This window comes from Lissotriton vulgaris, chromosome 11 (genome assembly GCF_964263255.1).
Source record: "Lissotriton vulgaris chromosome 11, aLisVul1.2, whole genome shotgun sequence".
NCBI classification, from domain to species: Eukaryota; Metazoa; Chordata; class Amphibia; order Caudata; family Salamandridae; genus Lissotriton; species Lissotriton vulgaris.
In genome coordinates this window covers 732,191,196-732,217,192 of record NC_141699.1, presented here as the reverse complement: position 1 = coordinate 732,217,192, position 25,997 = coordinate 732,191,196, and the positions used below count along the sequence as shown (strand labels likewise).

The 25,997-nt window shown below is 46.1% G+C and overlaps 1 protein-coding gene across 3 annotated transcripts in view; it reads right to left on the bottom strand.

Moving 5' to 3' along the window:
• Window positions 1-25,997, bottom strand: part of NGEF (neuronal guanine nucleotide exchange factor) — a 917,586-nt gene that overhangs the window by 706,061 nt on the left and 185,528 nt on the right. The window contains exon 1 of one of the 3 annotated variants that reach the window (XM_086943848.1): window positions 4,528-4,952. The exons of the other annotated variants lie outside the window; for them this stretch is intronic. Within the exon in view, the coding sequence (XP_086799974.1) occupies window positions 4,528-4,769 (242 nt within the window). The 5' untranslated portion in view covers window positions 4,770-4,952. Of the gene's footprint in view, window positions 1-4,527; window positions 4,953-25,997 lie in introns of those variants that run through there. 3 annotated transcript variants of the gene reach the window in all.

Here is a 25,997-nt window from a genome sequence, read left to right as displayed (position 1 = left end):
GTAAACCGCAAAAAGAACAATTGATGGACAGAATGCTGAACAATGTCAAACATTCAGCCCAATATAGAGATCTGGAACTAAATCCATCATTTTTTGCTGTAGCACTTTTCACCCTAAGTGGGATGAGTATGCCCAGACGTGGGTCCTTTGCTCGCTGTGCCATTGGAATCAAGCTAGCCTGGCTGATGAGGGGTGAAACCCTGAAACAGGTCCCAGGATGCTAGTTTCCATCCAGTAAGGACCTGGCTTGGCAGTTCAGTCTGGACTGTTCCCTTGAGGAGCAGGGTCAAGACTGATTTGCACATGGCTGGGTCCAAACTGTGGTGCGAAGTGAGCAAAAGAACCATGGGTTTAACCCAGATCTCTTGACTGGGGGGGAATGTTTGATTTACTAAACATGTTATCCCTCATATGTTGCTGTAGCATAATTGTTTAAAGCAAAAGTACAATAAGATGCCTTCTGCTGAATCACATTGCAATTTCGTAGAAAAAATCCGTAATTCTGAAAGCCTTTGAAACAAATGTCATCCAGTCAATTTAGTCATCATGCAACACATACTCTAAAAATATAATACTCTAGATAGTTATTCAAAATAGCCTTCCAAGTAGACGGTATTTTTAACTAATAACACTTTGTAAATTCCTCAACTGAGTAACTTGCTAGTTCCCAGAACAAGAGGGATTTCAGTGATGCATTGATACAATTCCACTGCATCCACTTCTGGTCATAAAAGCAGCTAACAACTCGCATAGCGCCTATAAGTGTTGCTGCTCGTCACTTCTGCTTGCAAAACGGAGCGACCAATATTATGCAGTAAATTCCTTCTCAGGTTTATCACCTCAAAATTGTTCTCAGTGTGGCAGATTCTCTACCCCTCCCAGGCAGTAAATACTGAATAGCTTTGCAGTTTGTGAGTCATTCCAGCTGTAAGTGCTGTCTGCTAAAGGCTGCACACCATTTAATCTCATTTTACAAAGGGATTTGCCAGGTTCTGACAAATTAATAGAAATGAGAAATAATGCCAATTTCTCTCATGGTTGAGTGGGATTATCTTTTTATATATTCAATCTTTTTTAGTTTTATTTATTGAGTTTTATATAGCGCGAACATGACCCTTTAGGGTATCCGACCGCTGTACATGATCCCATAGAGCTCTCCTTGGCCTCCCAGATATTCATCAGTTACATAGTTTCCTGTATTGCAGCACCTTGTAGAACAACTTCCTATGAGGCACAGAGTAATCATCCCCTAGTTCCTTAAAAATGCCTCATGCCTCAAAAGTGTTCACTGCATGCCGCAACTAAAAATACTCTCATTTGTAGCGGGTCGCCCTATCCCTCCCTCAACAGCTCTGGATTCAGGAGTGGCCCCATCCCTTTCCAAGCTTAGAACTCGGGCCTGCATTTTAGATGCCTTAGAGGCAGCTGTTAGCTCTACTCTTAGAGGGATCACAGGTGTGCATTTGGGGGTATTTATGATTGCACCTTTTCTAGGGATATCACCCTGGCAGTGACCCCAGAGGTCACTGCCATACATTACCATAGCCGACTCCCTTATCTCAGCTTGTTTGACATGCTGAGGGCATTTACCATTACTCTGAAAACTTTCGCATACGGCCTGCTTTAGAGTATGCACTTGCAGCATAGCGGACGGGACATCTAGTGAGAGTGTATCCCATTAACCAAGCGCTAAATGAGGTCATTCATTATTAATTACTTCAGTTTGTTTTCCTTTTCAGCTCCTCTCCCAAAATACCCATTTTAACTTTTAGACCTATTTAACGTGAGGTATTTTGTCTCGAAATACTCAGACCTCTCTAGTTATTTTGGATACCTTTCGTGGTACGACGTAGGGTTGCTGTGATTCAGCTTCAAGCAGTGAATCGATCCTCCGAGTGTCCATTTTGTTGCATCACAATTCCAAGAAGAGTTTACTTTGGGAGCTATAGTAATGTACTGGAAGAAGAATATGAGCTCAAGTGTCGAGCCCCGCCAGGCATCCTGGTTAGTTTTACAAAGCTTGTCCTGCAATAATCCCTTCCACTGAAACTGATCATGGGGTGGGGGTCTGTATATATTATTTCAATCAGGCCTAATAGCGCCTGTTCCTACCCCTTGACCAGCCGGGCATACCATAGTAACCTACAGTATGGGGAGGCAAAGGCCTGCGCTTGAATGAGTATTGGCCCAGACAGACGACTGTCCCTATTGAATGAGGATTTCTCAATGAGACGCCTCCAGATAAGGATGTGGTCTAAAAAAATCTATCCGATTTGGAAACCTGTCTAATTAGAGCCAATATTAATATTTGCTTCAGCCCATCCTTGAGCAAGCCCAGAATCCATATACTGTGTCATTTTTTAGGGATATCTAGAGATGAGATAGATATAACACTGGGATTCAGGGTCAGTTTCCCGATCGCTATATATGCTTTTTGAACTCCGCCTATGTCGAGTTCTAGGCTGGAGGGGCCTCTTCAAAGACCTTAGCATGGGGTCTTTGCTGCTGTCTACTTAGGTATTCCGAAGAGCAAGCTCAGATCCACCTGCAAATGGCACGGGCTGGTCAACACCAACCACTTCCTCAAAAGAGCTGCCCTTACCATTTACTCTCAACAGCAAGTAACAAGCATGGGGAATTTCAGCCCTATCTAGGCATGGTAATGGAGTCTGTATAGGGCTCTCGGGGAGTGGTCCTTAACCCTTTGACCACTCAACATAATGAAAGCCAGGAGGCCAGGCCTAATCAATTTCGACGATTTGACTCTTAAAACAATGCACAAAAGTGCAAATCAAACAAGTTGTCAAATTATGAATTGTATTATTTAATCATAAAGCATACACAAATCGAAAGTATAATTTTAAAGAGAAAGCTGCATCTTTTCAAAATGCTGTTTTATTTCTAATATAAAAAGCAATATGCTAGATTGCCCCTTTGGTGGCGCTTACAGTGCTTCAGTTGAGGAAGCCAATAGTCCATGCTATATTCTGTTTCTTGTACTTCTCCCAAATTAAGGTTACCAACTTAATTTTGAGCCTCGGGTTTAAAATTTCTTTACATTAAACAGAGCTCTGTAATATTTTATGTTTTCTATTTTCCTTTTTTATGTATACATACACTATATGAATCGGATTATTGTATTTACATTTCTAAAAGGTTTCAGTCTAACTGTGTGGATGCTGCGGACCCGGGATACGAACCGCTGCTCTGAGGTATGTTCAGTCAGGGAGTAGACGACATTCGCACTGCTGTTGCTGTACCGCGCGCAGGGGTGATCCTGGCCTATCAGAAGAGCCGCTGACAGCAGCACGCGCTGCGCGCAGTACACCACACAAGTCTCTGCACAGCGTTCGGGCAGCTCCTGGTTAGGACGGGCGCATGGGAGGCAACGGGGCGCGTGGGCAGACTGACATCTACTGATAGCACCCTGGGGCGGTATAACGTAAGGTGCAGGCGATGTGCAGAGTTCAGAAACTCACAGGTACATTAACAAGAAAAAAGACCACCGACTGAGGCCAGAGAAGAGACCAGAGACTGTCCGTTTGGTGCCATGCTTCCCTATAGCCAGAATCGTTCAAAACATATTAGGGAAGTGGTGGCAGCACCATGGTGTGCAGAAAGGGAGAACGGAGGCATGCAGAGAGAGGTTGACAGGCCAAGTGAGAGAGGAAGGGGAGGGAAGAGAAGCCGCGTGAATGGGATGGGGAGAGAGAGCGACACATCGGAGCAAGCGGTGAGCAATACACAGAAAGGATTGGCAGTTAGTAAAAGGCACCGCATGACAAAAAGTGAGTGGGAGCCAACAAGAAAAGTCAGGGGAACGAGCACAAGCGAAGGGTGCAGGCAAAAAGGCAGGTGTGCGGGATACGAACAAGCTATAGCGATGGAAATAAACAGATAGCGGTGTGAGGAGAGGCGGAGGCGAGGATAAACGGACGCGTGTGGAGTAAAGAGAACGTGTGAGAAATAATGTGGGGGAATGAAGGGAGAGAAATAAAGAGAGAAAGAGTAGAAGATGAGAAAGAAAAATATTGGGTAAATGCGATAAATAACAAGAAGATGGATAAGAAACAGAGGAGGGATGAAAAGGGGGAGGGGGTGAATAGATGAAGGGGGTAGGGGATAGAAAAAAGCGGAGAGAAATAAAACCAGCAAGATGGAGAATGAGAACAAGTGAAACAGAAGAGAAATAATATGGAGCGAAATGAGGAGGGCGGCTGAGAAAGAGAGGAAGGTGGAAGATGAGTTAAGTGCGAGAAAATAAATAGGATGGGGCAATGCTTAGGAGATAAACGAAGAGAGACAGGGCGAAAAAAGATAAGTAAAGGAAGGTGAGCAGGAAAGATGAGAGTCAGTGCTGCAAAATGATACTAAAGAATGCCAGGGAGGCAGGCGAGGGTGAGAGGTATTCAGCGGCCGCAGATCGCGCGGGCTCCGCGCCTTCTGAAGGAACGCGCTATTAATAGTCGCGAGCACTTCACACCTCTCAGCCCGTCATCCCGCTCTGAAACTGTTCCCGTCTCTTACCCGTCCGGGAGGTCGCCGTCTTCTTCCGGCGGGGGAGGGCTGCGCGGCGGGGTCAAGGGGTCGCCGTGGTCGGTGGGCAGAGGCGGGCTGCCTGGAGGGGAAGTGCTGCCCGGAGGGGTCCCTGGTTCTTCGTCCAGGAGAGCTGGGCTGCCCGGAGGAGTAGGACTGTCCGGGGGAGAGGGGCTCCGGGGGGAGGGAGGGGTGTCCCCCTGATGGGCCCCAGGCTCGGGCAGCAGCTCCATGAGGGCTCCGCAACACTCACCCTCGGCGGGAGGAGGCGCAGGCTCCGCACTCCCGGGGGTTGCCACGGTAACGGAGGTAGGGATGCTGTCCCTGTGACAGAGATTCCTTCATGTGCCGGGAGGGGAGTACCTCCCAACTAGAAGGAGAGAGAGAGGGTGTGGGAGGGGAGTACACCTACGGCAAGTATACAGGGGCAACGAACCTGCGACCAGCACATGGAAGGGGAGTGGGTGAGAGTGCACACGGAGAGAAAGAAGAGGTGGAGGAAAAGAATATACTGGGAAGGAGATGGAGACACAGGCGAGAGACGAAAAGGAGATACGCCGAAACAGGGCAGATTAAAAGGGAGGGGTTACAAGAAATACATACAAAAAAGGGAGGTAAATAATTTAACTATATTATAGGCGAGAGGTGAAATGGAAGGGGTACAAGGGAGAGAAAGACAAAAGGAGTGCACAGGTGGGAGGGAGGAATAAAGATACATGGGCACAGAAAAAGTGGAAGAGGACAATGACTGGGAATGGAAAGAAGTGCGGTTGGTCGACACAAGCAATCAGAAAAAAAAGGTAGAGGGAAGAGAGATATGAAATGAGAGCGAGAAAATCAGAGAGGCAGAGAAACCAATGAATGAGTAGAGATAACGAAGAGCAGAGACGGGCGCAGAAGGCATGAGAACGAAGAACAACGTAAGCTAAGTATAGAAACAAAAGAGTAGAAAGTGACAGAAACAAAGGCAAAATAACCGGCCTGTGAAGTGTAAAAAAATGTGCGCATTTCACTCTTATATAACCACATTCAGATGATGTATAATGAGAACATGAAATCCGTGGTAATTGGGGTGCGGCGTACTGAGAATGGTGTTTTAGGGCGATCACAATGGAAATTAATAATTACCCTATGGGACTCTTTGGGGGGAGGAGGGGGGGGGGGGGGTTGTTGCAAACCCGAACAGAGTCTTTAAGATGGAGACATGAGGACCTGGCACAGGAGTAGTGGAGTGAAAGACAGTGAACGTATGAATTATTTATTGCAAAATCTCATCCGCCGCTAAGTAATTGTCAACACGGGAAACGTGACAGCAGTGCTGCTCTTCCTTACGAAATTGGTGGCACACCGATTGTAATTGAAGCTACTTTAGAGGGTTAATGGATTTATATTGTACGTAATATAGATCAAGAGTCACTGCTTTTGTTACATAGATCCCTGCATTGGCACCCGCAAGGGGGGGGGGGCAAGGAGGAGCGCTTGCCCCCCCCCCCCTGGAGGAACCCTCCATGCCCCCTCTGCGGACGCCCATGAAAACCATGACTTCAAGACGGGGTTCTCACTCTCTTTCCTCTCCTTTCTTTTATTTGCTTCCCTGTGAAATGGATCCAAAAAGAGACGCTTTTGCTGGAAATGTTGCCTTTTAATTCCAAAGTGCAGCATTGGGAATAAAAGGCTAAAAATATGAAAAATAGATAAATAACTAAATAAAGTAAATCAGAGTGGTAGCAAACCGGCAAAACTGATTTTATTCACACTGAAACACATTAGCGCCCGTTTTACAGAGTTTGCCAGTGAAGCGCTATTTTTGTTTTCTTGTCTGTGTTTTCCCCGGGCTTGGAGCTAGTGCACCAATCCTGGAGGTACTGCAATGTGTGGATTGGAAAACAAAATGTGTGCTGCGGCTCTGCGTCCAGGGATGTGGTCTTTTTACCATACTGCTTACGTTTTGTAAGGATATAAGCAATGGCCATTGAAATGGGTCCATTCAGGGCCCTGTAGTCGTGTCCTTAACTTTTCAGGCAAAAGCACTCACTGATTTCTGAATAGTGAGTGTAAAAGCATTAAGGTAACCATGTTGTTCCTGCTTACATTTCCCATGGTTTGCTAAATTTTGCATTCCCTATAAGTGTTTGCTTTTTCCAGGATGTTGTTACTTTTTTTTTGTAGGCCGCATATTGCTCTTGTCTAGTGCGTAATTTAAATTGAGCTGCATCCAGGTGTTTATAGCAGGTCACAATTGGGTTGTAGTTGAAGACAGTGGGAGTTTTTCTCAGTGGGGCAGTACGGTGTTCAGTGGGGGAGAGGATGTGGCACTATGGTCAGAGCTGCTGAATTTGAAACTGAGAACCAGGTTCAGCCTTAATAACCAGTCCACCAGAGCACAATCACATGCTAGACCTTAGAAAGCTTCGCAACACCTTAGAAGTCCTGGTATCTTCGCACAAGCAGTTGGACCCTAGCATGACAAGTGTAGGTTAACCTTCAAGGCTTGTCCACCACTATCCATACTGAAGTTCACCTCCAGTCTTGCGGGCAGGCCTATGAATCAGCACACCCTAGAACAACAGTCACTGAGATCACAGGACCCTTGAGAAGGGCCAGCTCTAGGGCGGTGCAACCAGTGTGACCCCACCGGGGCTGACTTTAGGTGGAGGCATCATGTTTGCAAGTATATTATGGTTTTAAAAACGCTTGCTGCCTCCTTCCTGGTCTCCAGCACTTTTCGGCAACAATAAAAATTTCATGATAACTCTGGTGATTAATGTTCTTCCTAGAGAGAGATCAGAATTTTGTCTAGTGGAAGTTTTGAATCATGAAAAGGTAGCTCAGAGGGTTAATGTACCGGCTGCAAACAACATGCGCCATGCATTGCAGATCACAAAGTGAACATAATGTAAATAGGTCAGTGGGCTACTGCTTTTGTCAGAGAGATCCTTTTGTTACTTGCAGTTTATAAGGTAAAATCCTAACTTAGAACAGTGAGCTATTAACTGTTATCTAAGAGCTGTATACAAACTGCAAGGTATAAATTAGAGCATTATGTCCCCCGCACCCCCAGTCTTTGATTATCCTAATGTCCCAAAAAGTGTTCTTGTGGACAGAAATCAATTCTGATTATTAAGGAGAACCCCCAACCATGGTATTACGTTTTAAATTCTGGGTATTGTGTTTCTCCAGACCAATCACTATAAAACTATACCGGCTACTAGTATGGTTGTCATGTGACTCCTACACTTTGTAGTCCTTAGTCTTATGTAACATTTTCTATACAGTGATTTACACACATATTGATTGTCTTTGTGTAATGTGTGTGATGTAAAGTGCTCTGACACCCTACAAATGTATGAGTGGCGCTGTAAATCAAATTAAATGCATCTGAGAGAGAGTGCTTATGGAGACTTGGGGGGCAAAGTTAAAGGGTGGTAGTGAGGGAATCCATGGCAGAGGTGGTCATTTGGTGGCACTAACAAACATTAATGCACAGGACACCACCAGTGCTATGGCTGGCCCTGCCCTTGAGGCCAGTCTGCCTCACCGATAGGTACCTCCATTGGCCTTGTTTCAGCAGTAGTAGCTGCAACTCACCAGGGATTGGCAATGCAGGATTTGCACGAACAATAAACAAAGTTCGCAAACTTCACTGTCTCCCTGCTTCATTCACAAGCACTTTTAACACGTGCTGCCTGCTGTGGGGCCACTAGAATTAATTATGCAGCAAAGGAGGAGGAGCTTCGCGGGCGACCAAGATGGCCGCGTAAGCTCGGAGCTCCGCGGACCCTCCGATCCTCCGCAAATATCCTGCTGACAATCCTGATCCACGTTAGTGGATTCTGCTTGGTGAATGGTCGCAGACGCGGGAGCAGCTTTCCGCTTCCGAATCGGTGGTCCCTAGGCGAAACTACGTCGAGCTGAACTCCGTGCCAGGGATGCGCCATTGTCTCATGGGTGGCTGCTGCTTGTCCCGACGCTCCGCATGATTGGAATGCGAAGTGGGTATTTGTGATCCCTGCTGGCGAAGTGCTTGTGGCTGCGGAGTTGCCTGCTATCGGCCTGCTGTGTTTACTGACTTTGCCTTTGTTCTATACATCTGCTTCCTTGATCGGGCGGTGTCGCCCTTTGTTCTCCCTGGATCTATCATGGCTGGCAGAGGGGACCCCGACAGGACGTCGAACAGAGGTGTTCGCAGGACGACTCAGACGCAGCTGAACAAAATTGATCGATATGCCCAGCAGCGAACATCACCCACGGCGGTGGCCTCATCTAAGGACTTTCAACGTGCTGGCTCGCCTGAAGGCTCTGAGCCTACTCTGAGTGACGTTATGGGGGCCATCGCGGGAATTCGGTCAGAAATGCAGAAACAACATGAGGCCCTGACTCATAAGGTGGACACTCTGGCCGTGGATCTCACCCTGATTAGGGCTGACTTGGGAAAGACTAATGAGCGGGTAAAGTCTCTCGATCTCAAGACCTCCAGCCTCACTACCGACGTTTCGGACCTGCAGACGGAGGTCCGGACCCTGAGACTGGTTAACGATCAATTTTCTAGACGGCTGGAAGACTTTGAAGGACGTGCCAGGCGGCAGAATGCCCGTATTATTGGTGTACCGGAGGGTGCGGAGGAGACGGCAGTGGACCTTTTTGTGGAGGACTTGGTGCAGACGCATCTCGCACCTTCTGGCCTGAGCAATTTCTTTTCAGTGGAGCGTGCCCACCGGATACCGGGCGGCCCGCCGAAGTTGGGTGTTGCGCCTAGACCCATCATTGCCCGGCTCTTCAACTTTAGAGACCGAGATGTGATCCTTCAAGCGTCCAGGAGACATGGGCCGCTCAAATTCCAGAACTCTGAGGTGCACTTTTATCCGGACTTCACCAGGGTCGTTCAGAGGCAACGTCAAAGCTTCGCAGGGGTGAAACGACGCCTGAGAGACATGGGCTTTAAATACTCGATGCTGTTCCCTGCTAAACTTCGGATTGAGCATGAGAGCCGTGCCCTGTTTTTCGATGTGGCCGAAAATGCAAGTGACTGGCTGGACACTTTGCCGCAACGCCGGGAAGAACACGATGAACATTCCGGAGGCGCAACTGGTGGTATTGATCCCTAGGACTGATCTCTGATGTGCTACTTGTGGCGGTTGGTGCCCTGCTGTCTGTGACTGCTACTACCAATGCTATTCCGTTTTTGCTAGTTTTTCCTGTTTCTCACATGGAGGATGGCGGGAGGGGTTTGTGGAGATTCCTTACTCCTCTAGGGACTTTTTGTAGGCTAGTTTATGGGGCGACAGGCACACTGCTGGTCGGGGGGGCTTTTTAGTCTGATGCAGGGGTGCAGGGTGGGGGGTGGTGGTGGGGAAGTTGGTTTGTTTGTTCATTTTTCTCTCTTTCTATCTCTTTGGCAATGGGCTGTACGCACTGTTCAATTTCATTTGTGGTTGAGGCTTGATGGGGTTGGGTGGGGCTGGGGACACGATGATGGGGGGTAAGAAGCTACGAATCCTCAGTTGGAATGTTAACGGGTTGGGTGACCGTATCAAGAGAGGGGTCGTGATTCAATTGATTAAACGCCATATGCCTGATGTCGTTCTCCTACAAGAGACGCATCTGGTTGGGAACACATGCAAAGCACTCAATCGTAAAGGGTACAAGATGGTGGCCCACTCGGGGTTCTCTTCTGGGTCTCGAGGGGCGGGAGTTCTTGTTCGTTCGTCCCTTCCGTTTGAGGTCGACGTCACTGTGATCGATGAGAGAGGGAGGTACGCCGCAGTGGCGGGACGATGGGAGGGGCGTGCCCTGCAATTACTTTCAGTTTACGTTCCCCCGGGCTTGCAATCTAGTACTTTCCAGGACCTTGGTGGCGCCATTTTAAATTTGCCCGCTGGCTTGTTGATAGTGGGGGGTGACTTCAACTCGGTTTGCTCCGGCTCCTTGGACCGCCATCCGCCTAGAGACCTCCGAGGCTCCCAATTGTGGCTGCCGTCTTTCCTCGAAACCATGGGCCTAGTAGATAGCTGGCGGCTCTTGCATCCCACGCTTCATCATTTTTCCTTCCACTCCGGCGCCCACGGTAGTCTTTCTAGGATAGACTATGTTTTAACATTGGCTGCACACGCGCCGGCCGTTTCCGAGGCCCGTTTTCTAGCACAGGGTATTTCTGACCACTCCCCGCTGTGGGTCTCTTTTGACTTTGACGTTGCCATGTCGGATCGACCAGCGGTTGTTAACCCGTGGTATTTCCGCAATCCCAAGACTCGCAATCTCCTAGCCAAGGCCATCGACCTCTTTTTTGCTGAAAACGAGGGATCGGTTGCGTCGGCCGCGACTCTATGGGAGGCGTTTAAGACAGTCTTGAGGGGTGAGGCTTTCGCACTCATAGCGGAGGCCCGTAGGGCCAGAGATGCTGATTTGGTGCGCATCGAGGAGGAGATCATGGAGCTTGACTCCCAGTTGGAGGCAGAACCCGATCCCGCTCTCCTGCACGACCTCTCCCTCAAGCAGTCGGAATACCGCGACCTTGCTACAAACGCTTCCCTTGTTTTAGCTAAAGAACAGCAGGGTCGGATATACGATGTTGGCGATAAGGCTGGGAAGTTGCTGGCCTGGCTGGACAGGAAAGAAATGGCTAGCCGTGTTGTACCTGAGATAATGGGGGAAGACGGAGTTGTCGTCTCTGATCTGAGCGCCATTGCCGGGGCCTTCGCGGATTATTTCCGAGGCGTCTACACCTCTGTTTCGGACAGATCCGAGACCGATTCGACAGTGCTTCTTTCGACCGTCGACCTCCCCTGTCTTTCGGACGAGGAGCGCGACGACCTCGACAGGGACGTCTCTGTTGATGAGATCGCCCTTGCGATCCGCTCGCTGCGATCAGGCAAGGCGCCTGGTCCCAATGGTATTCCGGTTGAGCTATATAAGATTAGGCCGGATGTGGTTTCCCCACACCTGCGTAACATGTTTCTGGAAGCGCGGGACGCCGGCCTACTTCCCCTGGACCAGAGGCTGGCCACCATTGTGGTCATCCATAAGGAAGGGAAGCCGAGAGATTTGTGTCGGTCTTATCGTCCCATTTCTCTCCTTAATGCTGAGCCTAAGATTCTCGCCAAGCTACTCGCTAATCGACTGATTGGAGTTATCGGCGACTTAGTGCACCCGGACCAGTCGGGCTTTATCCCTCACCGCAACACTGCCCTTAACCTGCGTAGGCTCCATGGTGCCCTGGCTAGGGCCCACACCCTTGAAGAGCCGGCAGTCCTTGCTTCCTTGGACGCCACGATGGCCTTTGACTCTCTCGAGTGGAGTTACCTCTGGGCGGTGTTGGCGAAGCTCGGTTTTGGCCCAGTGTGTGTGGGATGGGTGAAACTTTTGTATGCCGACCCACTGGCTAAAGTTGCTGTCAATGGCCGCATCTCGGCGTCCTTTGCCCTTCATAGAGGCACCAGACAGGGCTGCCCCTTGTCGCCCCTCTTGTTTGCGCTCGCTCTTGAGCCACTTGCGGCCCAGTTGCGTACGCACCCGGATCTACACGGCATAGGCTGGGCCCCTGGTTACGAGGACAGAATCTCTTTCTATGCCGATGATATTCTGCTTTACCTCACCTCCCCCTGTAAGTCACTTATTGTGGCGTGCGATGTACTTAGACTTTTTGGACGGTACTCTGGCCTTGTTATCAACTGGGCCAAGTCCTCCCTCTACGTACTGAAAGGGGACACGCCGCGCCTCCCTAGAGGCTGCAACATCCAGGTGGCCAGCCAGGGCTTTAAATACTTGGGGATTTATATCTCTGGTAATGCGAAGGCGCGATACGACCACAACTTGCTTCCCCCCCTTCTGCGCCACCGGCGTGACGTGGAGGGCTGGCGCAAGCTTCTGCTTTCTTTACTCGGACGCGCGGCATTATTTAAGATGATGTCTTTACCCAGGTTCCTGTACGCCCTACAGAACACCCAAGATCCGGTCACCGCCCGCTACTTCCGAGAGATTGAGGGCCTTCAACGTGCCTTACTCTGGGACGGCCGTCCCCGCGTTGCTATCACGAAGCTCACGCTTCCGTGGTACGACGGGGGAATAGCTCTACCAGATGTGCGCAGATATTACTGGGCCTCCCAATTGGCGGCTATCAATCATGGTTTCTATGGTCTGGAAAATAACCCTGGCTATGCAATGGATAGGTGGCTCTTGGGTAACGGCAATTACTACAGGGCTCTGTACTCGAGGTCTCTGGACAGGCGGATGTCGGGCCCAACGAAAACTGCGGTCCATATTTGGCGGTCAATTACCAAGGCGCAGGGCTGGCAAGGCAGGCTGACTAGGTTTACCCCACTGTATGACTCGGATATTTTGGGCAGGTTATGGCACACCAAGGGCTTTGATAAATGGGACCTCATAAGCATCTCCAGGGTTGACGATATGATCTCGAGGGGTGAAATTAAGACCTTCTCGCAGCTGCGGTCTGAGTTCCAGCTGGGCAGCTCGGAGTTCTTCCGGTATGCCCAGTTGCGACACGCACTGCTCTCTGCCAGACCGGCTGAGGGGGCAATCCCAGAAAGCTCCCCGTTGGAGGACAGGGTACTGGATGGCCATATGCCTGACAGTGCCATCTCACTGTCGTATAAAAAACTCATTAATGTTCGAACTGACCTCCTCCTGGGTGTACGTGAACAGTGGATGCGAGATGGACTGGAGATCGATGATGAGGATTGGCAGAGTGCAGTCTCCTCCCCTAAGGAGGTCGCCATTTCCTCTCGTCTCCGACTGGTGCAGCTCAAAATCCTGCACAGGGTGTATGTGACCGGCCCCCGGCTTGTACATATGGGCTTTTCGACTGATGGGCTTTGTCGCCGCGGTTGCGGCGCATTGGCTACTTTTATGCACATTCTTTGGGAATGCCCCGACATAGCCTCCTACTGGAGACGTGTGCACCGAATTATGGACGAGGTGACTGGGGTGGTAGCAACTGCGGAGGCTAGGCGGTGTCTCCTCAACATTTGGGAACAGTCCGATCATAACGTGGCTCAAACGCAGTGGGTGACCCTTGGTAACATGGTGGCCAAACGCGACATCGCGCAGAAGTGGGGGGCCTCGACGGCTCCCCTGGTGGTGCAATGGAAAGCCAACATGGATTGGTGTATGTTCAGGGAAAAGACGGTCTATGTTGCCAGGGGTAAGCCCAAAAAAGTGGTTGAAAGTGTGGGGAGCCTGGAATGCTTACAGGGGAGATATTTGCTTGCCCCCGGAACCTGTTTCTTTGGAAGAACATCTGTCACCATAGCCTGTGACGCCAACTGTGGAACGCTGTTATACTGAATCCTGTTTCCTTTTCTTTCCCCCCTTCTATCCTGATCCATTCCCCTGAATCCCGTGCTTGTGTGCCCGCTACTCCCCCTGCCCCACTGCCAACACCTCAATGGGCTCTTCTACTCCATTGCCACTCCTATTGCGCCATCTGGCGCTCTCTTCTTTTTCTTGTTCTATGTTCCTTTCATGACATAAAATAATAAAAACAACCTTCATTGTACTGTGACAATCGTCCTTGCACTATTGCTCTCCTGTTTCACTATGCTGCCTTGCCTCCGGGATGTTAGGCTGAATAGCTGTGTGCACTTTTCAAAATAAAGGTTTTAAAAATTAAAAAAAAAAAAAAAATTCTGCAGCAAAGGATGACAACATTATGACGTAGTGTTGACTAAATTATGCATTAAAAAAGGCTGCAGCGTATTGCAGTATATTTTCAGATATTTTATTATTTTGACGTGTGTACACATGCTAACAGTCTCTGGAAAGATTTTGCCTTATTAGTACCAGTGCAACATACAAACACAGCAGTGAGAAAGGTGACCAGTCAACCTTTACAATAGGCCATCCACTCCGCAGCAAAACACGTCGCATTTTATATTAACTTTTGATATGTTTGAGCTACAAACAATTTATTAGTTTAACCCCTTGTGTGCTCGTGATGGAACCGTTCCGCCACTGCCCGCTCGCCGCGCCTGCACGGCGCAAATTCCGCGCCTGCACGGCACGTTCTATAAGGAGGGCGGGGCCGTGACGGAACTGTTCCGTCACAAGCACAGCCCACCCGAGGCTCGTGACGGAGCGGTTCCGTCACGAGCACGGTAGTGCCGCGCCGCCCCCCCCCCTCCCCCTTAGCACTGCGGCTGAATAGCCGCCGCAGTGAAGGGGTTAAATGGTCGGATCATGCAGCGGATCATGCAGCAGATCCTGCATTATGAAGCAAATATGGCAGAGCCATAATTTTAGAGAAAACATTTGTAAACTAGGATATTTTGCCATTCATGTTTGAACTACTGTTGTGGGAAAAGGGAGAAGTGCTGATGACAGAAACTCCATAGCTCGGAGACAAATGGCTTGTGTTTCCACATTTTATCGTATTTAGTACATTCTGTCATTAGAAGCATATCCCACTTTGTGAATATATGTTAATGTCAATAACTAATTATAACCTTAAATAATCATGTGTATCCATTGGTTGATTAAACTGGGCAGTGAAATGCCAAACAAATACAAAAAATTGGGATGTCTGCGCATTCTGGCCACCCCTCTGGCTCCACCCACAGATCCAATTCTTGGGTTATTCCCGCCCTCTGATTCTCCGCCCACTGTTCCCCTACTTTTTTCCCCACTTCGACGACTGTGTAAGACTCAGCATCCCTGGACCTGTGATGTGCCACCGCTGCGTGCACCGCATGTGCCACACATTTATGGTGCCAGGCTTCTGCATAATGGAGCTGGCCATTATTGTATCCCTAAACGTGAGCACGTTGTCAGTTTTACATTGACTACACGTAGAGGGACTCTAAGTTTCTTTTAAAAAATATAGCTAACATTTGGACCTATACATTTTATTTTGTATAAATTAATTGAATGTGTGTAAAATTTAGCAATGCCCAGGGAATTCTAGTAAAGGGAGCACCCATTGGCGAATCAATAGCGTGTGTAATTGCTCCATTATTTATTACTAACTTTGACATTGTGTTTTAAATTTGGATAAAAGTTATCATGAATTCTAGCACCAAGAAGCCAATATTGGTGAATATGTGTGCTACAAATAATCCCTAACATACACCGTGCATACAGTATATTTAATCTGGTGCTTTAATCATAGGCTGTTTTAAAGTATTCTGATAAAAATCAAATTGTGCTGAAGACAGCCTTGATTAGTGTTGGATCGAGGACCCGGAAGTCTGCACACCTAGCAGACAGAGCTAAAGCACCTTGTCAGAAAGTTTAGCATTTTCCCTACAGGTAGTGTTTGTTGGCCTGTGGCAGGGTCAGTCACATGTCCTGGATTCCTGGCATTTAATTGAGTCTATTCTAGTTCTGCACCCCAGTGTTTTTTGTGCCCCACCTGGCACACATCATGTCGGAGGATGGTGATGACTTTAACATTCCGCCCCCCCCCGGAAAGATTTCTGCGGACGCCCATGGATCCCTGTATTATTTAGATAGAAAACAACTTGCATTCTGCGCTAAATAATGATTACCAGTGGATTTACCCACACATAACAAGACATTCCTGATCTTTCTACACAGCATGAATAGATCTACATATCTGACACAGACCCATAGTCTGAGAAAATCAAAAGCACTTTAAAATCACTGGTAAAGTGCCAGGGCCCAAAGGCTTACCAGCGGAACTTTTCAAATGTTTTGCTTGAGTGGTGGCTCTGCACCTCTTGAATATGTGTAGGGAGGCCTCCGGGGGGGAGGGGGTGGGGGATTTGTCCAGAGACTTGATTGAGGCTACTATTAAAGTGCTTCCTAAGCATGATACACCGCAGTCTCATTGCTCGGCGTATAGACCCATTTCCTTCTTGAACATGAAGTTAAGATTCTCATCAAGATCCTAACCAGTAGACTAGTTAAGGTAATAGGAACCTTGGTCCATAAAGACCCGAATGGGTTTACGCCAGGACGTGGCACCAGACTCTGTTCTCGGCTCTTCCAAGTGCCTCTGGCCAGGCATCAGCAGCTTGAGGGTCCCCTCGCACTGGTATTCCTGTATTTCGAGAAGGCCCTCCACTCGGTAAATTGGGATTTTCTTTTCCAAATTCTGCTTAGAATTTTGGCACCACCTTTATAAGGCTAATTCAGACATTTTACACATCACCTGGCCGGAGCCAGGTCAATGGGGCGCTCTCAAGCCCCTTCCATATTGAGAGGCACCAGGCGGGGGGGGTGCCCACAGTTGTCTCTCCTATTCTCCCATGTCAGTGAACCACTGGGAGAGTGGATCCAGAGGGACACTAGGGTATGAGGCTTCAAGTGGAGGGAGGGCACTGAGGACTGCATTTCTCTCGATGCAGACATTGTCTTGCTCTGTTTACACTTCCTGGCAGCCACAGGGCACTAAGTAATGGATATGGCTTGTCTCTGGCCTGGTTGCGAACTGGGCCTTATCAGTGGTGGTCCCCTTTGGAGAGAGGTTGGTGGTTAGGGCGGGTGAGACAGATGGACTCCTAGTGGGACGGTTCCAAATATCTAGGTATGCGTATCTGCCTGGAGCAATCTTCTATTGACAATATAATGTAACTCTGCTACTGAAAAGGACCTCAGGAGAAGGTCCTCCTTGCCCCTAGCTATACTAGGCAGGATTGCCTTAGATCAAATGATTGCACTTCCTCGTTGGCTTTATGTACTTCAAACTATCCATTGGTAATAACTCTGCCGACATTCAAGAAACTTCAAGGCTCCTATAGGTCATATATTTGGGCTGGCAAACAACTCGGGATCTCATTCGACAAATGCAACACAGACATGTATGATGGAGGAGCGGGGGGGGCACAAATACAAATGCTGGTAATAAATAACTGGCTATTTGGCAATAGGCAGGGATCTGTCTTTCGCCTGGAACTTGAGGGATTCAGGTTGAAAGGGGCGCTTCACTTCTTATGCATGTCAGGGACAATGTCGTCCTCGCCTGTGGTCACGAAAACAAAGCTGACAGAGTGGAACAATGTCCTACACCACATACATTTGTTTAAAACCCCAACGCCATTATGTGTGGGTAACTGCAGGTCTGTGCCAACAAGGCCTGAGAAATTCAGAGAATGGAATATTATTGGACGCTCGACTCAGGGGCATGTGTGGTTGGGGCACACATGAGGTCATTTGACAAGCTTTAGAGGGGCAATTATCTACACAGCTCACAATTCTTTAGAGTCTTGCAACTGTGTAACAGGTTGGAACCATTGGAGAGATCCCTTAGGGGTCTCCCTGAGTTTAGCCTGCACAACACATGGTTGACTATGGAACCAATAGGGGCACACAGAATTTCAGGGTTCCATCAATCCCTCCTGGCTAATGGCCCGGAATCTATGACAAGTTTGCAAGAGTCAGGATGATGCCCTGGGGGATGATGAGTGGAGGAAGGCTCGGATAGCCCCCCCCCCCGGTTCTCATGATATTGATGCATCCGTCTTGTCCAGCTTAACTACCTGCAAAGGGCCTACTACACACCTGAATGGCTATGGGTAATGGGATATAGGCTCAACCTAAACTGCATCGTATGTCTGGAGGAAAAAAGAAAATTCACGCATATGGTATGAGCTTGTCTAGACGTCAGGCAATTGTGGCAGCAGGTAGAGGGGTTTCTGGAGTGGGTGTTGGGATGGTTTACTCTACTGTGCCTCAAAACAGCATTGCTGAGAATGTTGAAGGAGGGTCTTGAGGGTCTGCTGTTGGAGACGGAGGGCGCTATTGCTAAAAGATGCATAGTGCGCAGAGGAATGTATCGAGAGGCGCCCACCCTAGGTGATTGACAGAGATGCATGGATCATTGCGCAGTTAAGGGAAGAGAGGTGTACTTAGCAATAGGTTCTCCTTGCAAACCTGATAACATCTGGGGACCATGACAGGCATCCTTAAATAAGGGGTTTGCTTGATGGAGTTGGATGGTGGTAAGAAGGGGATGTTAATGTGGGATGGGTGGTACACCCTCAGAGGCCAGTCTCCTTGGTAGACCCTTCGCCTACAGCAAGGATTGAGTAGGGTCATGGACCTTGGACACAGAGAATGACAATTCTTATAGGTTTATTGTTATTGTTATAGTGGATTTGTATAGCGCCAGGTCACCTACAGGTCTCAGGGCGCTTTGACCACAGAACATAACATTCGGGATATCAAAAAGGGTGGAGTACTTAAGCTGAGCTGAGTGCTGTTCTGAACAAGTTTGTTTTCAAGGCTTTCCTGAAACGGAGTAGATTCCCCTCCTTTCGGAGTGTCTCAGGCAGGGCGTTCCAAAGGTTCGGTAGTAAAACCGAAAAGGTTCTCCCTCCCATTGTGGCCAGTTTCAAACGAGGACATACAAGGAGTTTGGCATCAGAGGACCTGAGATTTCTTTCCGGTCTATATATCTCAATCCGTTCCTTGATGTAGGTCGGGGCCTTCCCATAGATGGCTTTGTGGGCTATACAGGGGCTTTTAAAAACGGACCTCTGTCCAATTGGCAGCCAGTGTAGACGTTTTAGTAGTGGAGAGGCATGCGTTCTCCGCGGAAGGTTGAAAATAAGTCTAGCGGCGTCGTTTAGGACTACCTGAAGTCTGTTTGTTAGCATTTTTGGCAGGCCTAAGTAGAGCCTGATTAAAGAATTGCAATTTTATTATAGACAAGGAGGGTAGCATTATGCATAAACCTTTCATTCACTTCTTCTGAGCAGCAACCTTAAAAGCTTCCAAAAACAAAACTTTAAAAACCATCACAATGTAATTTAGAAATTTCAGTCCCATAAACATTCCATCTCTGCCAACTTCCTCCTCTTTTGTTGTCCCTTCCCTTAAACTCTTCTTCCATATTTCTTCTGCTATATACACACTTTACCACTCCTAAATATCTGCAAAATAAATCAAAACACATATATCCTTGTTTTAAATAACAACATTTAAATCCACTGCAAACAATTTACATTTCTCAAAAAAGTCCCATTAAATTAACATACAGCAACAACTCTTAAGAATTCCCTACCCACTCAACTTCCTATAAGGGAAAGAGTGGGCGGGATAATGCTAGCCTCCTAGTCTTTTATAAAATCGCAATTCTTTATTCAGTAAACCTATAGGAATCGTCATTTTATGACAAGACAGGAGGCTAGCATTATGCATGTCAAATCCTTTCAAAATGCAGTTTGAAACATGTTCTATTGCTATGAACTAAAACCTCCTGAATGTTTTGACAGTAGACCAATCTGCCGCCTTCCTGATGTCATCCAATCGTCTTCCCATCATACATACTTTACTTGCCATATCACCCCTGACAGAATGAGTGGTACATTTTGACATCTCCACACCTGCCTCTTTCACTACAGCTTTTACCCATCTAGCAATAGTTGCATTTGTAAAAACTTTAAATGGTTTTACATAAGATATTAACAACTGTTCTACCACCGCAAATCTCTTATCTAACATTCTTGATTCATACTCCTTTAAACATCACACAAATTGAACTAATTATCAAATCTAGGGTAAAAAATAGGCCCAACATATTTTTTGTTCTTTTACAAATCTCAAAAATTACTCCGCCTGCCTAGACTGGAAAAAATCCATGAGACACTTCTAATGCTAGAACATCTGAAAGTTTTCTAAATGAGATGAGACATACTAATGTTGCTAACTTCCAAATTAACTCTTTTACTTCCAAATATATGTCACTTGGCCAATTCCAAATAACTGTAATACTAGAATAACATTCCAGAAAGTCTGATACTTCTCATTAGGTGACCTCTTTAACTGAATCCACTTCATCATTCTGCAGGCCAGAGGACTCCTACCTACAGATAAACCTTGCTGTAGAGAATGACCAGCTGCCACAGCTGATCTGTAACAATTCACAGTCCGATATGACATCCCTTTTTCATATGTCTGCTTAAAATTGGACATCATCCGCTTCCACAGGATCCAAATCCCTTTACATACACCACCATAAACATATCTTCCATGCTCCTCTATACCGCTTCCTTGTAGCTGGAGCCCATGACTCATTGAGTAAGCTTGAAGCTAAATTTGATTGACTTGTGAATCTTCCTGAACACCTGATGTCCTCCAAACTAGAAGGTTGAGAGAATCCAACTCTACCAAAGGGTTCTCCTGTTCTCTATGCCTAATAAAAGACCTTTGCATGACATTATCAAATACGGTTCCTCTAACGCTAATTCCATCACTGTAGGAAACCAAGGCTAAGTTTTCCAAAAAGGAGTAACTAGTATTGCTGACATCTCTGTCTCCACACCTGTACCAACACTCTCTGAATCGAGAACAGGGGAAAAGCATAGCATCTAATGCCCCTCCAATCCTGCATAAATGCACCGACCGCCACTGCTTCCTGATCTGGTCTTCAACTGACATTACTTGGCAATTGAAAAGTCAGTCTGAAAGCAAACAAGTGTAACTCCAAGGTCCCATCAACCTCAAAATCCTTTGAAAAATATCCTCTCTCAATTTCCAATCAGTGTAATCTATCACGTTTCTTGAATTCCAATCCGCTAGAACAATTTTGATTTACAGGCACATATTCTGCTTTTAAATCTATTTTGTGCTCCAAGCAAAATTCCAACATTTCCTTTGCTAATTCCGACAATCTATTTAACCTGCTTCCTCCCAATCTTTGATAGCACAGAGCTTTCCCTAAAATTTCTCTTGAAACTTTGTAGTGCAAACACTTTGCGTGCATCTTCAAATAATTGATATGTTCTTTCTTCACTACCAGTGTCCAAACTCCACCTGTTTCCTGACCTAAGCAAGAAGCTCCCCAACCTAGATCGCTCGCATAGGTCTCTAAAACAAATTCGGGCTTTGATCCAGATATAGCTCGACTATTCCAGGCTTCCAAATTTTCCTTCCACTATAATAAATCCACACTCGCATCTTTGCTCAGAGACACCATGTTTCCGTACCACAAACCCTTCCCCAGACCATGAGTCTTTAAACACTAATGGGCCCTGTAATGTGATGGCCCCTAAAATACTGTTTGAATTGATGATGATAAAAGGCCAATCACCAGAGTGAACTCTCTCAATTTTACTGTCTCCTTCTTTGACAAAGAGTTCACCTCTTGCTTTATCTTCCTCACTTTTTCTGGTAATCGTAACTGACTTACCACTATGTCCACCAGAAAACCTAGTAACTCTATTATCTGAATTGGAATAATAAGGGATTTGTCTAAATTGATCACAAAACCTAGATTCTAAACTAAGCTCATTACCATATCCAGTTCTTTTTTTAACTTGTGCACATTTTGATTCATTATTCATGACTCATTGAGTAAGCTTGAAGCTAAATTTGATTGACCTGTGAATCTTCCTGAACACCTGATGTCCTCCAAACTAGAAGGTTGAGAGAATCCAACTCTACCAAAGGGTTCTCCTGTTCTCTATGCCTAATAAAAGACCTTTGCATGACATTATCAAATACGGTTCCTCTAACGCTAATTCCATCACTGTAGGAAACCAAGGCTAAGTTTTCCAAAAAGGAGTAACTAGTATTGCTGACATCTCTGTCTCCACACCTGTACCAACACTCTCTGAATCGAGAACAGGGGAAAAGCATAGCATCTAATGCCCCTCCAATCCTGCATAAATGCACCGACCGCCACTGCTTCCTGATCTGGTCTTCAACTGACATTACTTGGCAATTGAAAAGTCAGTCTGAAAGCAAACAAGTGTAACTCCAAGGTCCCATCAACCTCAAAATCCTTTGAAAAATATCCTCTCTCAATTTCCAATCGGTGTAATCTATCACGTTTCTTGAATTCCAATCCGCTAGAACAATTTTGATTTACAGGCACATATTCTGCTTTTAAATCTATTTTGTGCTCCAAGCAAAATTCCAACATTTCCTCTGCTAATTCCGACAATCTATTTAACCTGCTTCCTCCCAATCTTTGATAGCACAGAGCTTTCCCTAAAATTTCTCTTGAAACTTTGTAGTGCAAACACTTTGCGTGCATCTTCAAATAATTGATATGTTCTTTCTTCACTACCAGTGTCCAAACTCCACCTGTTTCCTGACCTAAGCAAGAAGCTCCCCAACCTAGATCGCTCGCATAGGTCTCTAAAACAAATTCGGGCTTTGATCCAGATATAGCTCGACTATTCCAGGCTTCCAAATTTTCCTTCCACTATAATAAATCCACACTCGCATCTTTGCTCAGAGACACCATGTTTCCGTACCACAAACCCTTCCCCAGACCATGAGTCTTAAAACACTGATGGGCCCTGTAATGTGATGGCCCCTAAAATACTGTTTGAATTGATGATGATAAAAGGCCAATCACCAGAGTGAACTCTCTCAATTTTACTGTCTCCTTCTTTGACAAAGAGTTCACCTCTTGCTTTATCTTCCTCACTTTTTTTGGTAATCGTAACTGACTTACCACTATGTCCACCAGAAAACCTAGTAACTCTATTATCTGAATTGGAATAATAAGGGATTTGTCTAAATTGATCACAAAACCTAGATTCTAAACTAAGCTCATTACCATATCCAGTTCCTTTTTTAACTTGTGCACATTTTGATTCATTATTCATATATCCTCCAAGTAAATAATCATTCTTATTCTCCTTTCTCTTAAAAAAAACCTATAACTGGTTTTAGCACCTTTGTGAAACACCAAGGAGTTCCTGACAGTCCGAACGGGAGACTGTGGAGCGGATACAACTGCTCCTTCCATATGAACTGTAAATATCACTGACTCTCCTTTGCTATCGAAATCGTGAAATATGCATCCTTGAGATCCAATTTCACAATCCAGTCCAAATCCTGAAGTAAATCCCTCAACAAATGAAATTATTACATTTTAAAATGTAGATACATCACATAGTGATTCAAATGTATCACTGGCCTCTAAATCTTGTCCTTCTTTTCCACTAGAAATATAAAGCCTGATTCATCAAGCCGAAATCGGCTCGCAAAGGGCCAGATTCTGAGAATCTGGCCCTTTGCGAGCGCTATTTTTGCATTTGGGATTCATCATCCCAAATGCAAAAATCGGTAATAGCGATTTTGCTATTTTGCGAGGAATTACATTTAAGGAATCTCTATTTGAGATTCCTTAAATGCAATTCATCATCCATTTAAAAATTGCGAATTCACAATTTCGGCCCGCTATTTACCGCGAGGTCAAACCTCGTGGTAAATAGCGAAAACTTAGAAAAATGCTTTTAAAAGCATTTTTCTAAGTTGCATGTTGCACACACACATGTCCTTTGGACATGTGTGTGTGTGCGCAACACCTGTTTCAATTTGCATTTAAGGGGTGCTACAGGGTGTCCTTTGGACACCCCTGGCACCCTTAAAATCGCTATCTTATTTGCGATTAGCTAATTGCTAATCGCAAATAAGGAATACTCCCCATTCATTCCTGTGGGCCTTTTGGCCCATAGGAATGAATGGGGAGTTATTTCTTATTTGCGATTAGCAATTTGCTAATCGCAAATAAGGAATGTGTAGGAATCGCAATTCTTTTTGCGATTCCTACATGAATCCCATTTTACGAGTCTGTAATAGCGATTCCTTATGAATCGCTATTATAGACTCGCAAAACGGATCTTTGATGAATCAGGCTGTTAGTGCTTACAAATTACTTTTCCTTCTCTCCTACCTTCACTATTGCATTCTTCTCTAACATTTGTAACAATTTCTCTTGAACTATGTTATTCAAAAATCTCTGGAACACCAACTTGTTTGGTTCCCTCAACTGATACGGTTCCGAATCAAACTCTATTCAATAGCCTTCTATTAATTGTAACACCCATGTATCCTTTGTTATTGACTCCCATTTCACCTTGAAATATCTCCCTTCTCCCACACTTATTGGGATACAACCAGAAACAGTCTTCTTACTCACCTTTTCCTTTACCTTTACTGGGACTTTGTCCCCTTCCTCTGCTACTTCACCCTCATCCACTGCCCCTCTGGGGGTAAATTTAGTTTCCCATATTGGACCTATACCCTTGGTTTGTCAAATTTTGATAATGGGCTCTGTAATTTGTTCGTCTGGAAGGGAGCCATCTCCTACCAGCCCTACTGTTTCCAATAATGTTTGAGAAGCCCTGCGGATAGAATACTGCACCTTGTATAAACTTGTGAATGTTTTCACATATTTGGTTAGGGCCTTCACCATCCCATCTTTGAATAACAAGCCTTTTGTGTCCTCACTCAACTCTTTCCTAGTCAACTCACTCAGCTTTGGATCAATACACATAAGCAGCATTTTACTCCTCTCCACCAAATGCCTGCGTTTGTGTTACCTAAAAAACAAACTTCATGCTGATACCACACTCTTAACAAAGCGAGTTCCAAATCAGTACCCTTTAAAAAGGCTTCCTCCTGAGCATCAAAAACCATTGCTAAGGGGCCCAGGATATCCAACACTTTAGTCTTGCATAAATGTAGTGATTTTTTCTAGCCCTTTCTGGGAGCTTTCCTGGTTTTGAACATATAAGTATTTAACTCTGGGTCCAAATTTGGCGCCATGTATTTATTTATTTCATTTATTTAAAAGGTTTTATATAGCGCTAGCTGGACCCAAGAGTATCAAAGCGCTTTACTGGATTTGGTAACACAGAATAACAGACAAACTTAGTACAATTGAGAAAATAAGGCAAGGCAATGTAAACTTTAAGAAAGTTTTAAGTTCGGAAGATCCAAATAAGGTATCAAATCGAAGATGGTAGGTCAGGAAGACAGTGAAGAATTATATAGTGTGTCAGTAGTTGGAGAGGCGAGAGAGTGAGGTACCTTTGCGGAGGGGAGGGAGGAGGTGAAATTATAAGTAAAGGGGGGTCGTTATAAACAGTGTACATGGGAGGAGTTTGTGGCCAGAGGCAGTAAGGTAAATTAAGAACCTCAGTATTTGTTGAGAAGGAGCAGCTTGAGGTCTTTTTTAAAGCAGGGGTAGGAGGGGTTGCAACGTAGATCTTTGGGAAGGGAATTCCAGATAGAAGGCGCATTACCAGAGAATGAGCGAGACTGAGTTGATTTCTTTTTTAGCAGAGGAGGGACTAGGACAAGAGCATTAGTGCTCCTCGTTGTTCTAGTACACCCAGCTTTTTTAAGTTTGTCAGACAGGTAAGAGGAGTATTTTGATGAAGGGCTTTGAGAGTGATGCCGGCGATCTTGTAGGTGGATCTGCCTTCGATCGGAAGCCATTTAAGGTTTTTGAGAACAGGGGAGATGTGATCGTAACGTTTACAGTCAGTAATAAGCCTGGCAGCGAGGTTAAGAACGGATTTGATAGGGGCTAGGTGGACTTTAGGGGTACCAGCAAGAGTGGCGTTACCGTAATCAATTCTAGACAGGACTAATGATTGTACAACTGATTTAAAGTAATCTGCTGGTATGAAGGGTTTCATTTTTTTAACGTGATGTAGCGTGAATACAGCACCTTTTGCCAAGGGGAGTAAGACTGAGGTTCTGATCAATGCTAATACCAAGGGATTTGACCGAGTTGGAGA